This window comes from Gallinula chloropus (assembly GCF_964237585.1).
Source record: "Gallinula chloropus genome assembly, chromosome: 7".
Taxonomy (NCBI): Eukaryota; Metazoa; Chordata; class Aves; order Gruiformes; family Rallidae; genus Gallinula; species Gallinula chloropus.
This window is the reverse complement of record NC_140092.1, coordinates 6,706,961-6,721,268: the sequence shown is the minus strand read 5'-3', so window position 1 is coordinate 6,721,268 and position 14,308 is coordinate 6,706,961. Positions and strand designations below refer to the sequence as shown.

Below are 14,308 nucleotides of genomic sequence, written 5' to 3'. Positions count from 1 at the left end.
GAAATGATAATTGAAGAGAAACCTTCTGAAAATCCCAATGAAATTCTGAATCCTGCAGGAATTTCTACTTGCTAAACTTACTGTCAGGCACCAGTTTCATGGAACACTCCTGGAGTCTAGCCACTTCTCTAGCTTGCAGTAGATCTATGGTGTAGTACACTACCTTAAGCTTCAGCTTCTCAAAAGCCCATCAGACTAGGAATGTTTTGAATTAAACATCTTTTTGGCTCGGTGAACTGATGTTCTCCAATCACTGTACTTTTCTCTAAGAGCTTTCAGCTAGCTCTCCCTTCTTAGCAAAAAGCTCCGTGTTCTTTGATCTTGATAATCCAGGAAGTGTGCCAGACCTATTTATTCATTAGATGACTGCTAGACTTTCTCCTAGATGCTTGTTAGATGCTTGATGCTGCACGGTAGTAAAGCAATGTTATGATCTATTTGTCGCTGTAGATTTCACTTCTCTATGATGATTAGTGAACATTTCCTTAGGCCTTCAACTAGGAAAGAAGCCTCTGTCTGTCAATCCTAAACTCTTTGGGTAAAATTGTTCTCTTGTACATCTTAAAGTCATGGTTAAGAAACAAGAACATGCTTCAGGCACATACTCTTCTGAAAGTAACCGTTGTTTCTATTCTTTAGTCGTGGGCATTGTTCTCCTAATGTTGTAAAATGGTTAAATTGATACCAAATGAGAAGTCACAAGCATTTTTCCAAGCTAGAAGTTATCTTTTCAGTGTCTTTCTCCCTCTGAATTTTCTATGCTAGGATACGAACTAGAAACTTTTAACCAACCCAAATTATCACCAGGACAGTTCTGAGTAGCGATTAGTATCTAGCTAACTTCATGATGAGTGCCTTGAAGAAAGAAAGGCAGTAGGATAAGCTTCAGTGCCTGAAAAACGCAGATATTCACACCAATTCCATATCTAAATGTCCCTGTGTGACAGCTGGGATTACATCATTGTTCAAAGAAGGAGTTTTTAGAGAGAACAGAAATTAAGTTCTAGTAACTGTCACTTAGAAGCATTTTTCTCTTCCAATATCCACAGAACACCACACTCGCTTCTCAAGTGGTTTTCTTATTCCTTTCCAATTAGATATAACACAGATCTCTCAAAAGCATCTCACTTCTACATTAGAAATTAAATAAAATTTTCATTTTGACCATGTCTTGAAGCCACAGTAAAAGGTGTTGTGTGGACACAAGAACACGGTATTTCTGGCATAGAAAATTACTGTGGAGTGTGGAGACGCTTCCTTTTTTATTGAGCTTTTTTCCTAACTGTGATTTATAAGTATCTGAAAAATAGACCTGCACTCAGACACAAAGCTAATATTAGTCTTTACTTAACCTACAAGCTTTGTGGGTTTTTTTCCCTCTTTTGGCTGCTGCTGCCTTCTTCAAAATTATTGAAAAATTGAGTTGGAGACAAGACATTTCCTCTTCTTGTTTTGCCTGTGAGATATGGCCAGTGTCTATTATACTATGCCGTTGGAATAGTACTCCCTTTTTCTTTACTGTTGAGCTGCTTAATGTTATAGCTAGTTTTTTTGATGTATATAGTCTTTCTGGAAATTATATTCCATCATGTCTGCATCTTCTCAATAAAGCACAGCATAGGGAGTTGAAAGCAAGGATTTTTACCTTCAGTCAAAAGTAGTTAGAGCTGAAGCTGTTCTCATTGCAACTTCTGGTCACCCTATCTGTCAGTGGCAGCAGCAGTGTCCTCAGCTACCTTAATTCATGGGGGTCAAGATTTGCATTAGAGAAGAACAAGTATCTTTTTTAGCCATGGTTGGGAATTTGTATTGGAGTCTAAATAGAGGATTTCCTCCCTTTCACATTGGAATCTCTGGTATGTTGGTTCCTGTTTGCTCAGGGATCTGAATCAATATGGTAAAAGAAAATGAGTTTGTTAAATGCTTAGAACCTTTTATTCTAAGAATGCTTTAAGTGTTCCAAGCAAGAAGTGGATTCAAGCTGGATAATGTATTCAGCATAAGCCCCCTCCCTATTCCACCCATATGCAAAATCTGTCCTAAATTGCATTCCAGTATGTTTTTTTTTCTGCAAGAAAAATGAGCTGGTTTTACCTGAGAGCCTGGCTGACATTTTTATCAAATAATAACTTTACTGAATAGGTACTCTGTGGTGGCATTACAAACAGGAAGAAGTAACATTTGAATATAGATTTATTTTTGCTTTTGTCATGCTCTGTACCAATGCTCCGAGTGTTGTGCCCCACAAGCTAGTTGATTTTTTCCTTACCATTTGTATAAATGGCAAAAAGGTGATTGTTTCCTTGTTGCTGAAGTTTTTTAGTGGGTTGGGTTTACTTTTTTATTGATCTTTTGTGGGGTTTTTGTCAGTTTTGGTTGGCTTTTTTAAAAATTGGTTCTTCAGTGGCTTCATAATCTGGTTGATTCTTTCCAAATTGCTGTTATAAAAACACTACCACCACCAAAACCCCCTGACTTTGAAGTCAATATATAAGCAAGATGAAAATTATGGTCCATCTATAGCTGGGGGCAGAGGAGAGCTGCTGACCTGTGGAGGGGAGAGACAGAAAGAACAGATGGGGATGTTAACGCTGCTCTACTCTTATGAACATAACTCTCTTCTCTCCAGACTCGTTTAACAAGTTGTGAGTGTGTTGCTGCTTGTATTTTGATGATGGGATAAAGGTAGTGAAGTGTAATGAAGAAAAAAATTAATCTTCCTCAAAATTTTGAGTGTTGCTACAGAAAACTCATCAAATGCCTCCTAATCTACACACCTTTTAAATGCTTCCAGGGATGGTGACTCCACCACCTCCCTGGGCAGCCTGTTCCAGTGCTTGACAACACTTTCAGTAAAGAAATTCTTCCTGATGTCCAACTGAAGTCTCCCCTGGTGCAATTTCAAGCCATTTCCTCCTGTCCTATCACTTGTCACTAGAGAGAAGAGACCCCAGCATCTCTCCAACCGCCTTCCAGGTAGTTGTAGAGAGTGATAAGGCCTCCTCTCAGCCTCCTTTTCTCAAGACTAAAAAGCTCCAGCTCCCTCAGCTGTTCCTCATAGGACTTGTGCTCAAGACCCTTCACCAGGTTCATCGTTGCCCTCCTCTGGATGTGCTCCAGCTTCTCAACATCCTTCCTGTAGTGAGGGGCCCAAAACTGAACACAGTAAATGTCACTTGAAAGCAGGAGACCATTTCTTTATTTGGAGATCAAAAAAAAAAAAAAATAAATCCAGAATTTATAAGCAGATAACCATTTTTCAGGGGAACCAGTAACCTCCTGCAATATCAAACATCGTAGAATAGTTGCAAGTAGCACATGTAAAATGAGCACACATGCTTTGGAAGGCTCTAAATTTGTAGGATTAGAAACTAAAAGATGATTAAACACAAGCTCCAAGTACTTTTCTTGTTAAAAGAAAGAACTTGTAAGAAAGAAGGATGACTAAGAAGTCATACTGCTTCCTACTCTGGCACCTGTGTTTAAAAAGAATATAATTGAAGTACTCTTGAGAAAATTTGAAGTGGAAGGTTTTCTTTCAGAGAAACTTGGTGCTCTGTCTGCTTGGCTTTTTTTTTTTTAAAGGTAGCAGGACAAAACTTATGAAACTTATCTCTGTCTGGTATGATAGTTTAAATCCAAGATTGCTTCTTTCAGATATAATCCTGTACTGAGTCAAGCTAAACGATGTAGTTGTGAAACTGTATGGAATGGGGAGAAGTAGAACTGAAGTTTGTCACTGAAATCTAAAAAAAGCATTCTGTATCATAGTTTTCAGAAGAGAACAATTTTTAAATGAATGAAATATGGAAGGGAAAAAGTATTTGAAGTCTTTGGTCTGGTGTGGAAGTACCAAGCTTAATATTTTTAACTGTTTATATATTTTCACTTATGAAGGAAAACTTTTCCTTATGATTAAATCAGTGAGTTCTAGCTCAGAAGTGCATGTGTGTGTTGTACCTTGCTATGATCTTAGTGCTACCTAAAAGTGTAGGGGGCAAAGGAGGCTAGGCTACTAGTTAGGGCAATAAACTGGAGTGTGCAGGATCTGTCTTTTGGTCCTTATCCATAACTTCTTTCAAATGTGATTTTAGTTTCTGAGACTCCACATAAAATTTATGTAATAGTTCTCTTAGGTTAAGAAATACCACCTGGAGATACGGATTGTATGACTTCAGAATGTAAACAGAATTTATATGAGAACTAGATAACAATGTTCCTGTGGTCAAAGGAAAATGCAGAAGCCAAAATGAACTCATAATTGTCACTAACATGTAGGTAAAGTAGCACTAACCACTATTGCCAAACACCAGAAAATAAAAGAAGAAAGTTTCATTTTAATGCTGTGTCTGGCAGTACAGCGCCCAATCTCATTAAATGTAATCCTATTCTTTGGATTTTCCTAATGACATTTTAAAGACCATTTGTTAAGTTTTACAATCCTCTAAGAATTGAAATAAGCAATTCTGTACCTACTTTCACATTAGTTTTCATTTTTAAAAGCAGCGTTAATGGGCTAAACTCCATACTGCTTAGAATGTGCAATTTTTTCCTACTTTAACTTTTCATTCCACTTACTCTGCTTAGAACGTTGAATAAACTCAAACAAGGAGACATGAGTCTCCCTTGCAGATGCCTGCTACTTAAAAGCATCTTTAATAGGAGGAGAGCGAGGTCTGATTTTACTTAAGCTAAATAACAAGGGGTTTGGAGTCTAGTAAAACAACTTGGGCAACCGTAGTTCAGATGTGATTCTTGGTATAGTAAGCCACAAAGCACAGAGTTATGGAAATTCCTGTGATAAGTTAATTTTTAGGCATGCAGAAGTCTTGAAGATTCCAACCTAGGAATACTTAATTTTGGTAGGTGGATTAACACAGATAACTTTTACAGAACCTTGAGATGCCTTTTTTCCTGCAAGTGCCTCCAGAACTGTGCTATGCTTTAAGCTGTAAGTCTTACATCACTGCAGTGTGTACACGTGCATGTCCTGTCCTTTAAAACCCTGTGTCTAACCAGGGGTATGCTGAAGAAGGGGGAAAAAACAACTTAATTCACATTCACCCAGTATTTGCTGAATTCCTTAACGCAGGCAGAGAGAACAATATGATCTCTTCTAGTGAGCAACCTTTCAGCATTAAGATGAAAAATAGAGCAGTAAATAGGAATCAGATAAGCAGTGATGTTAAGCATCTTCCTCTTCCATTTGAATTTTTTCTATATGTGTAAGGAACATTCATCTACTATCTCTGATATGCATCCAGGGATATGAATAAAACGGTCTTTATGGCTTGGAAAAATATCAAACCAAAAAGTGAATTTATTTAGAAATATCTTCACTGAAACCTTTTCATCAGTTCATCTGCTCATACCTTCCTAAATTGGAAAATGCTGCAGAAGATCAAGGGAGGGGGAAGCAAGTATAAGCGAAGGGTTTTTTTTCTAGGTGGCTCATTGTGAAGTCATTGGTGTGATGCAAATTTGAATTAAAGGGTGACTAGCAGGTACCTCTATATGTCCCTGTATCAACTGTAATTATTATAGCTTGCTGAAGTTTTGTGAGGCCCCTCTTTGCGATTTAATGTTGTTGTGTTTTAGCACTGAGTAAGGAGCAAAGAAAAAGGCAGTTTTGCTTAAGTAAAAAGATATTTTAGAAAACGTCTCAAATACAGTTACTAACAAAAACCCCACCTTGTTGCTAAAGCCCTAGAATTGTATTAATTCTGAAACAAACATGTAAATGGGGGAAAAAAACACCCAACAAACTACTTGTGAAGGAATGAAGAGTCATAGGTGAATGGAAATATGTATGCTTTTAGGAAATGGACTTTCTTTTGAAAAGAAGCTCCAAGTACTGGAGTTAATAGGGCCATAAAAAGACTAGGAGAATCAAGAACTGATGTAGAGTATACCAAACCTATCAAAAACGTTTTAATGTAACCTGCACTTATACTACTGTTTTCTTTCCCAACTGTATAGTAATTACCTCACCTATCTTCACACCTGCCAAGTGGTGCATTTGAAAGCAGTACTCAAGTGTCAACTTGTATTACACGATTTTTATTCTCTCTTTAGCTCTTCTCCTAACACATAGACCGAGTCATTCAAAGAAATTTGATGGCAACACACTTGTAGTCTCAGTTGTGATCACCTAGAGGATGTGGGGAGGGACAGTGTGAGAAGGTATTGAATCGGGATCAGCTGTGGGGCTAAAATAACTGTTTATGTTTGGAAACATGGAGATACAGCTTTTGGAAAAACAATAGCCAATGTATGGTTACATCTGTCTGGCTTCAGTTTGTATTGTAGAATTATTCAATTGCAATGTCTGTAGTGGCAGTTACTCTTACCTTTGCAATTTCTCTGACTTCATAAAGAGTTTGTAGGATAGATCACTAAAAGCCCAGCCATGGGCCCCTACTTGTAGCCTAACTGCACCAGCCTAACTGTCCTGGGGGAGAGGGGTGCAAGTCAGTGACTGATAAGCCCAGGGCCATTGTTTAGCGACTCAAGTTCCTCACTTCCTCTGGTATCTTAAATTCCATCTCTGGCTGTTGTGGCTGAGACCACTGTTAGCTGACATCACTGATCATTTCTTCCTTAATAGTGAGTAACAGAGCTAGCAGAGTGCCTCCCATATTGACCTTGTCCACCACCTCAATCAGGTTTGTCCTCCAAACACCATAGAAATCTGAGTCGCTTGTGAGCTACCACATTGCATTTCCAGTAGATAGCAGGGTGATTTGATGTTTTTTCTGAGAGCTAAGGCCTGTGATTGTGTGCGGGTTGTTTTGGTTGGTTGGGTTTCTTCTTTTTTTTTTAAGGATTCACCTACTTGCCCTTGATTGGACAGACTGTAATATGTTCACTGTGTTGTTCCTCTGGTTGACTCCTGACCCATGGATTGTCAGCTGCCCTGTAGCCTGTTCCACACTAAAGCTATTTGTTCAAGTTCTTTGCATAAAGTGTAAGCACTGTGATTTGGTCACTTCTCTGTTCTTAAAAGCTAGTATCCATCCTGACAGTTCTCCAGTTGTGTGAACTGTCTCACTCTGCTGTGTGTTCACACTGAGTGTTAGGTACTCTGTTTCTAGTAACTTGTGCTAGCTCTCTGTGCTGAATGAATTAAGATTTGTCCCTCCTTGTGCTGCTTTTTCAGGGGGATATATGATCTTCTCTGAGTTGTCCTGTGCATTTACCCTCTCTGCTGTTCTCCCATTCTCCCATTTTCTGTGCTTCAGTCTCTGCTTCCCTGGCAAAACTAGTTTGATGCCTTCCTCATGAGACAAGGCTGTTGGTGATGATGATTTGTGTTACCAAATGGATCCTGTCTCTCAAGCACTCTTAAAGTCTTAAGAGTTGAAATCCTCCCTGTAGCCATGTAGTCAGATGTTGATCCACAGGAGGTTGTTGCTCCTGTCAAAGCCTTTCCACTGGCTCAACAACTGGGCTTTGGTGGTGTTCACCATTCTTTCTGGACTCCTGTAGTTAGCTTTGATCTGCTGAAGATCTCCTTTGGCATTATCATGGCAGCCATGCAGATGGACAACAAATGATAATATCACAACAGCAAGCTAAGAAGAGTTTCTGTGCAACATCCTATATGGACCACAGGCAAGCAAAGGTGGCCCACTGTTTCCTTTCCTTTCATTTTAGTGACACTGCTGCTACCATTGGATCAGGCATAGATCCCAAACCTGACAGAACTTATTCCACCTCTATTCTTTCCTAGCCCTTTTTAGCACCCAAATAACTATCGATGGAAGAAGAGAGCCACCTTCCTCTTGCTGGAGGTCACAGCTTCCAGCCTCCCTGGTCTGGGGTCCTCCTAGCCCTGAGGGACAAAAGCAATAGACTTGTTAGAGAGTGGTCATGGAATGAGGGGAGAGGTAATGTGGGGAAAAGAACTGTTTGCACCTTTGTTCAGGAAAGCTAACTGTAGAAGCTTTTAACTGGGTATATGGACTTAGATGTATCTTAAATTTCTGCTTTTATGAAGACTGTTGGAGGAATCTGATTTAGATCATACAGAGTGTCAGGTAACAAAGAAAGCTGATAATCTTTTCAGATTGAAGATGCTAGAAGTAAGAGAAGAAACAAGTTTACTAGGGGTAAAAGGAGTTGACAATAGAGCCAGTGGTATTTCTTTTCAGTTTAGGGCTAGAAAGTGTCAGGGCTTAAGTAGCAGTAGCTTTGAAAAGATAGTTTGGAATCAAGGAGGCAATTGGCCACTGAGAGACATGACAAAATGTGTAAAATTAGGTTAAAGCGGATTGTTTTGGTTTGGTGTGTTTGGGGTTTTTTTTAATTGGTGAATCACAGTACAAGCAAAGTATATTTCTGACTGGTGCCTGCAGGCTCTTCAGACTCTGAAGAGCTCCAAAACTTCTGCTGTTACTTGCTTATGCACTCTGTCTCATGAGATGTACCAAACGTTTATCGAAATGCCTGGATTCAGGTGGCTACACTGTGTGGAACAGTCCTAGCACGTATCTATCAGTAGCTGTACAAGAAAATGTGTCTTCCTGTTGAGGCGAAATTAAAATTCTCAGTCCTGCTGAAAAGCAGAACAATTTTGTAGGAAACTGCTTGAAGTGGAAGTAGAACACATCTTTCCCAGGAAAACTTAGAAAAGGGTCTGGGAAAAGATTCCACGTTGTTAGGTTGTACAAGTAAGCTTGCTTCCTTTTAAAAGAAGATCTAGTATCCAAAGGTGAGGAAGCAACTGAGTAAGTGTGAAGCAATTGAGTATGTCTAAATTGTGGCTCCATGGGGAAATTCTGGGAGGACTTGTAAGAGGTTAGGTGGGATAGAAGTAAGTTTGGTGAATTAGCAGAGAAGTGGGTTGGTGTGTCCTTTTTTTAAGGAGGAAAAAACCTCCAGTGTGCCAATTGCCATTGTTAGTACAAGCTGTCTGTCAGGGAATTGCCTTTTTCTGAAATAAAGTGTTTCACAGAACTGGGTTTTCTGTGCTTGTGGGTTTTTATAGGCAGGAGCAGGCAGTAGGGCAAGCACATAGATAGGTTTAAGTACAAAAGTAAAGGCAGAAACAAGTAATGCTCTTGATGGGAGGTGTGTAGAGAAGGTAGGTGTCCAGAAACAGGAAGGCTTTGGGTGCTGACTGGAGGGGTAAACAAGCTTCGTGTTTGATTTACGAAGTGTTAAGGAATGGGAGTTCGAGTTTGTTCTGTTTGAATAAGCACAGCTGTCTCCAAGAGATACTTCACTCCATTCCTGTCTTTTTACCCAGTGACAATAATTTGGAAGGACCTAGCTGCTAAGCTAAGGTGTTTTGCTAATGAGAACATTCGTGGTCACAATAATACACAGTGTGTTTTATGTTTCCAGACTGTTGTGTGTGGAGAATTGCTATCTTAGCTCCAAACTTCATCTCACTTGCTTTTTTTTTTAATCCCTAACCTTTTCAATCTGGAATTGGGATTTTTTGCAGTGCTAATATGTGACTTCATATTACTTTTAATCTGAGAGTCAGCAGGTAATGCTTTTAAGATACTTTTTAGTGTCTGCTTGGGCCTGGGATTTTTGCTAGTTCTTGTCAATTGTGCTTAAAAAGTGGCTGAGAAGATATTTGTGAGAGGAGAGTGGTTTTGTCAATTAGTGTTCTCACATAGGACTTATATAAAGAGAATTAGACAATTAAAATAGAATTGAAATAGAAATAAATTTATAGATCAAATATAGCAAGTATAATTAAACAATTTAATAATGTTTATATAATTAATACATTAAAATTATTAAAAATATACTAAATTTAAAGGTAAATTTTAATAATGTGACCTGTCAAGCTCAATGGCTGTGTTAGGATAGCTCCTCTTATCTACATTAGCATTTTAATATATTATTTAATGTACTACTTAAGATTATGGTACATATTTATTTTTCCTTATATTAGTGTATGTATAATCTAAACAAAAAAGTAGATCTCATTTTTGAGATCTACATTTTTTTTGTGCCGTCTTAAGAGGGCATCACAGCTGATAAGCTAATTTTATGATTCTAAATGTGCTTTACTGATGGGAGGTAGTTTTTTCCTGAAGGTGTCTCTTATGTGGTGTGATAATAAAACAGTCTTGCAAAGTACTGTAAAATAGCTACGTCTTTTTAATACAGGCCTTGAGTATGAAGAATGAGAACCTTCAAATGCTGCTTTGAATTATCCTCTTAGTTGAGAATAAGCTTATTATTTGGAAGGAGAAAAGAGGAGGCACTTGGAAACTGTTTCTATATTGAACAAAACTTCTGTTCTGGTGATGATGTAAATTCTCACTATATTTCATCAGTTGTCAGGCATTTTCTCGTCTGCTTTTTTGTTGCTTGACTTCTGCCTTTTTTTATATCATTTGTTTTGGTCTGCATTTCTTCTCCCTTGTTACAGTGTGTGCGTGTACCAAATACCTAAACAGACTGGCTCTAAATCTGGAAAATAACTGGTTTATCTAATCCTCAATTTTAAAATGTTTTTGTATGTATGCAGAGGCCTGGAGAGAACTGTTACAATATCAAAGGCAAAATAAGCTTTCTTTTCTTATATTTGTAGAAATATTGGGCTACTCAGATTATGTAACTTCAGGTGATCATAAATTAGAAATCTCTGACTTTAAAATTTCCTCAGTTTTTTTCCTTTTCTCCCTCTCTCTCCTCCCCTGCCCGCTCCCAATTTTCAGAGTTAAGAGAGACTACCTCACTTGTGTAGAGCTATGAGGCTAACTAATCCTCCCACCATTAAGATTCTGTGGTAGTTATTTTAAGTCTAATGAGGTTGTTGGGGCATGGCTTAATAGGCTGATTGTGTACAGATGGCAGTTGCCTTATTTTTATCTTCTAATTCTGCTGAATAGTACTAGAGTGGAAGGAGTAAATATTTGTGTGATAAATGTAACGATTTTTGGAATTGCTCTCAGAGTTTGAGGATGCTTGTTGCCAGTGCTCTCAAGTTTGCTTCCCTTTTAAGAAACTTTTTATTTACTATTTTAAATGTTTCTTTTGTCTCCAGGTTTTGAAAGTATTTTAGAAGGGCTTTATGGACCAAGGCTACGAAGAGACCTCAGTTTATTTGAAGGTAAATGAGCCAGATTTTAGCACAATGACCTTGACTTTCAGTTTTTACTTGAGTTAAAGGTAGTTTAAAGTATATGTTGAATTCTAAAAAGGAAGTCTTCGGTTGTTTTTCTTTCTCATGTTTATTTCACTGTGTTCTTGTCAATTCTGTGCAAAGGCAAAATACAGGTAAAATAGTATCTAGATTTATTTCCTATGCAAGGAAATTTTGGACTAGCTAAGCTTTCCAGGGCATACTTTCATGAGAGAGACTGATTTTTCTGGAATGTGGCATCTCCTACTGTATTTTTTGGGACAGCTTTTAGAAGGGGAGACAAGCTGCTAAACTTCCTACTGATGTTAATTGGGAAAATGAAGTTAACGAATGCTAGTTTGGTTTTCTTGCAGGAATCAAGAAAACTTAAGCTTTTTTTAATATTTCTGTGTGTATATTTGTATACATATAAAAATACTTATTTAATTCCCATTTTAAGACCTAGCATTATTCCAAATGGGTTTGGCTTTCCTGGAATAGCTGTCAATAACACCTGATTTTTAGTTAAAGAAGTGATTTTTATATTTTTAACAAAAGCAGAGGAGGAAAATCCAGCACTAAAGTGCTTTGAAGTGCTTAAATAAGTCTCTTAAGTTAATTTTCATGGCTTTAAAAATACAATTTCTGTTATTGAACATTTAAAATATTTTGTTTCATTACTTTAGAATTTATTATTTATTTAGAATTTATTGTCTGATAGTGTAATTAGTAAACTAGGTAACTTATACACTGCTAGTACATGAGGCAGTGTGGCATATACTGTTTATATTTGCTTAGAATAGGTTTGGAATGATTACTTTAACTTTGTTATGATTTTGTCCTTTTCATACTGTGCAAGTTTTTTGGCCTGTGTCATATGTATAACATATTTTCAAAGGAAAGGGGGAGAACTTGAAATACTAAGTTACTGAGGTTGTAAGAATAATTTTTGCCAATTACAAAGCTAAGCATACCACTAGACAGACTTAAATCCATTTAAGCAATACATAAGTTTTGGTTAAAGATTATTTTTCATGAGTAGAACTCCCATCCAGGCTGTCTTCTGAGCAAAATGATTCTATGATTCTGTCTGCTGTGATAAACGAGCACACTGCTAGTTTGGAAAGGGATCAGGGCATTGTTATGGTACTGTGCAGTATCCTTTTGTTTCCTTTGGTATTGTAATTCAAACTGGCTGCTGTGTATTGGGCTTTAAAGCTTTATTATTCTTCTGCATCGAAGTTTTTGTGTTTTGAAAGAAAATTCAAGACACTTTTTGTGTAAAAAGAAAGCATTGAGCTAATGATCACAAGTTTTAAAGGAGCTTGATAGTACACAGTAAGGTGTTACACTGCTCCCTTAACTAAAATGCATGCGTGCAGCAACTCTGTCTTAGGGGAAAGTTTTAACTTAGATGCCTCCTGCTGTTAGACTTCTTTTTACCTGTTAAAAATCTGCTGTTTCCATTGCAAGCAGATGACCGTTGATGTTTATTTATATGTTTAATTTACGGTGACTTTGGTAAATTAAACTCATGTTTACCTAAAATGTAAAGTTTTAAAACTAATCTTTTTTCAGTTGGTAAGAATATCTGCCAGTAACATGCCTGAATCTTTCACCAGTTAAAACCTGTTTCTGTTTGACACAACTGTAAAATTGATTTTGCTTCTGGAGCAACTGCAGAAGAGAGAAAAAGGAGTGTTTGGTCAGGTTGACCACCTTACCTTACTAATTTTAGTTCATTTTTATCAATAGTAGTATCTGTAACCTCAATAATCCCATTCTGGAACTGCCACGTTTGGTGGCAGACACAGTAGAGGTAGACCTTACAGCAAATCTCTTTCTCTTTTGAGGTCTGAACTGCATTATAAATATTAATACAGAACTCTTGACTAAAATAGTTATAAATCTTTCCACTGTCATAATTTAAGCACCACTTCTCACTTTACATGTAACAGAAACTATGATACAAAGTAAAGGATTTGCCTTAGTTACCAAAACACACAGTTGGTAAATCAGAACACTAATTTTTAGACTTGGTAATGTGCCTAAATCACAGCATCTTGTGAGGTGCCTTTATCATAACCACTGAACCAGCACTGTCAACGTGCAGCATTATGACTCATTAGAGAAAGCTTGTTTCTTTGAACCAACCTCAAGAAACTATATGGCTTTATTATCCAGAAATGTACGACAATCCAAGTGCATGTTGCTTAGCTACAGTAACGGTTTTTTCTCCTATTTTGTTGGCTGTATGTATTGTTTCTAACATAGGAAAAAAACAGTTATATGTGTAAAATGTAACATGGCTGTATAATAGGTGTATTTCCTCCTTAGCTCTGTCTCAAAATAGTATTTGATTTATAGATTGAGAGAATGCAACACAATAAATTAAAGTTTCTTGAGAAGAATAAATTGTAATGACAAACTTAAATGGTAAAAGGTATGCTTTTTACTTTTTACTAAGATTTTTTAGTTTTGAAAGAAAATACCTCATAAGCCTCAGAAATGATCTTACTAAGAAGCCAGACTAATTAAACTGAAACAGCCACTCGTAATAACAGACAGTTAGTTACTGACTATGGCAAGATTTCTTCATTGTTTTGAAATCCTTATGATATATATGTAGGACTTACCTTGGGCTTGCTGAAATGCTTCTTGTCACCTCTGTGACGAGTCAGGTTTTTTCCTTGACTGCTTTGGGTAGTGCAGATTCTGGTTTCAGAGGTGTCAAGTTCTAGATCTTGACATCTGCCCTTAGTCATGCTCTGAGTGAGCTCAAGACTTCTTGTATCATGGAATCCTTAGAGTTTGCTAATAATTTGCTTATACCCATTTTCAGTGAAGTAAATTTAGATAGAAATCGTTATTCTTTCCATTCTACTTCTATGAATAGCTAAACTGTTAGAAAGCTTTTCCTGTAGTCATCTCTTGTGCATGTATTTTCTTTTTGAGATTATTTGCTTGAGTTCCATTCTCTTACAGACAGAGGAAAAACTATGTCTTGTGAGAGAAAGTGGCTCTACCATTCTTTCTCTGCCAGGAAAAATCTCTCCATACTGGATGAAAGGTTTATTTGAGGGTGTGTTTTTATTTTTCCTTGGGTGGTTCTGAAATATGTATTCATATATAAACTAATGGGGTGAAAAATCATATTAGGAATACGAATGCCTAATATCATTCAAGTTTTTATGAAATTAAAGGAACATGGTAAAC

General features: G+C 37.2%; 1 protein-coding gene across 2 annotated transcripts in view; it reads left to right on the top strand.

Moving 5' to 3' along the window:
- LCORL (ligand dependent nuclear receptor corepressor like) overlaps positions 1–14,308 on the top strand; it is a gene marked incomplete at both ends in the record, with an annotated part of 77,702 nt that overhangs the window by 16,445 nt on the left and 46,949 nt on the right. For both annotated transcript variants that reach the window (XM_084266642.1, XM_084266641.1), the window contains one exon: positions 11,015–11,080. In XM_084266642.1, the coding sequence (XP_084122768.1) occupies positions 11,015–11,080 (66 nt within the window). The remainder of the gene's footprint in view (positions 1–11,014; positions 11,081–14,308) is intronic.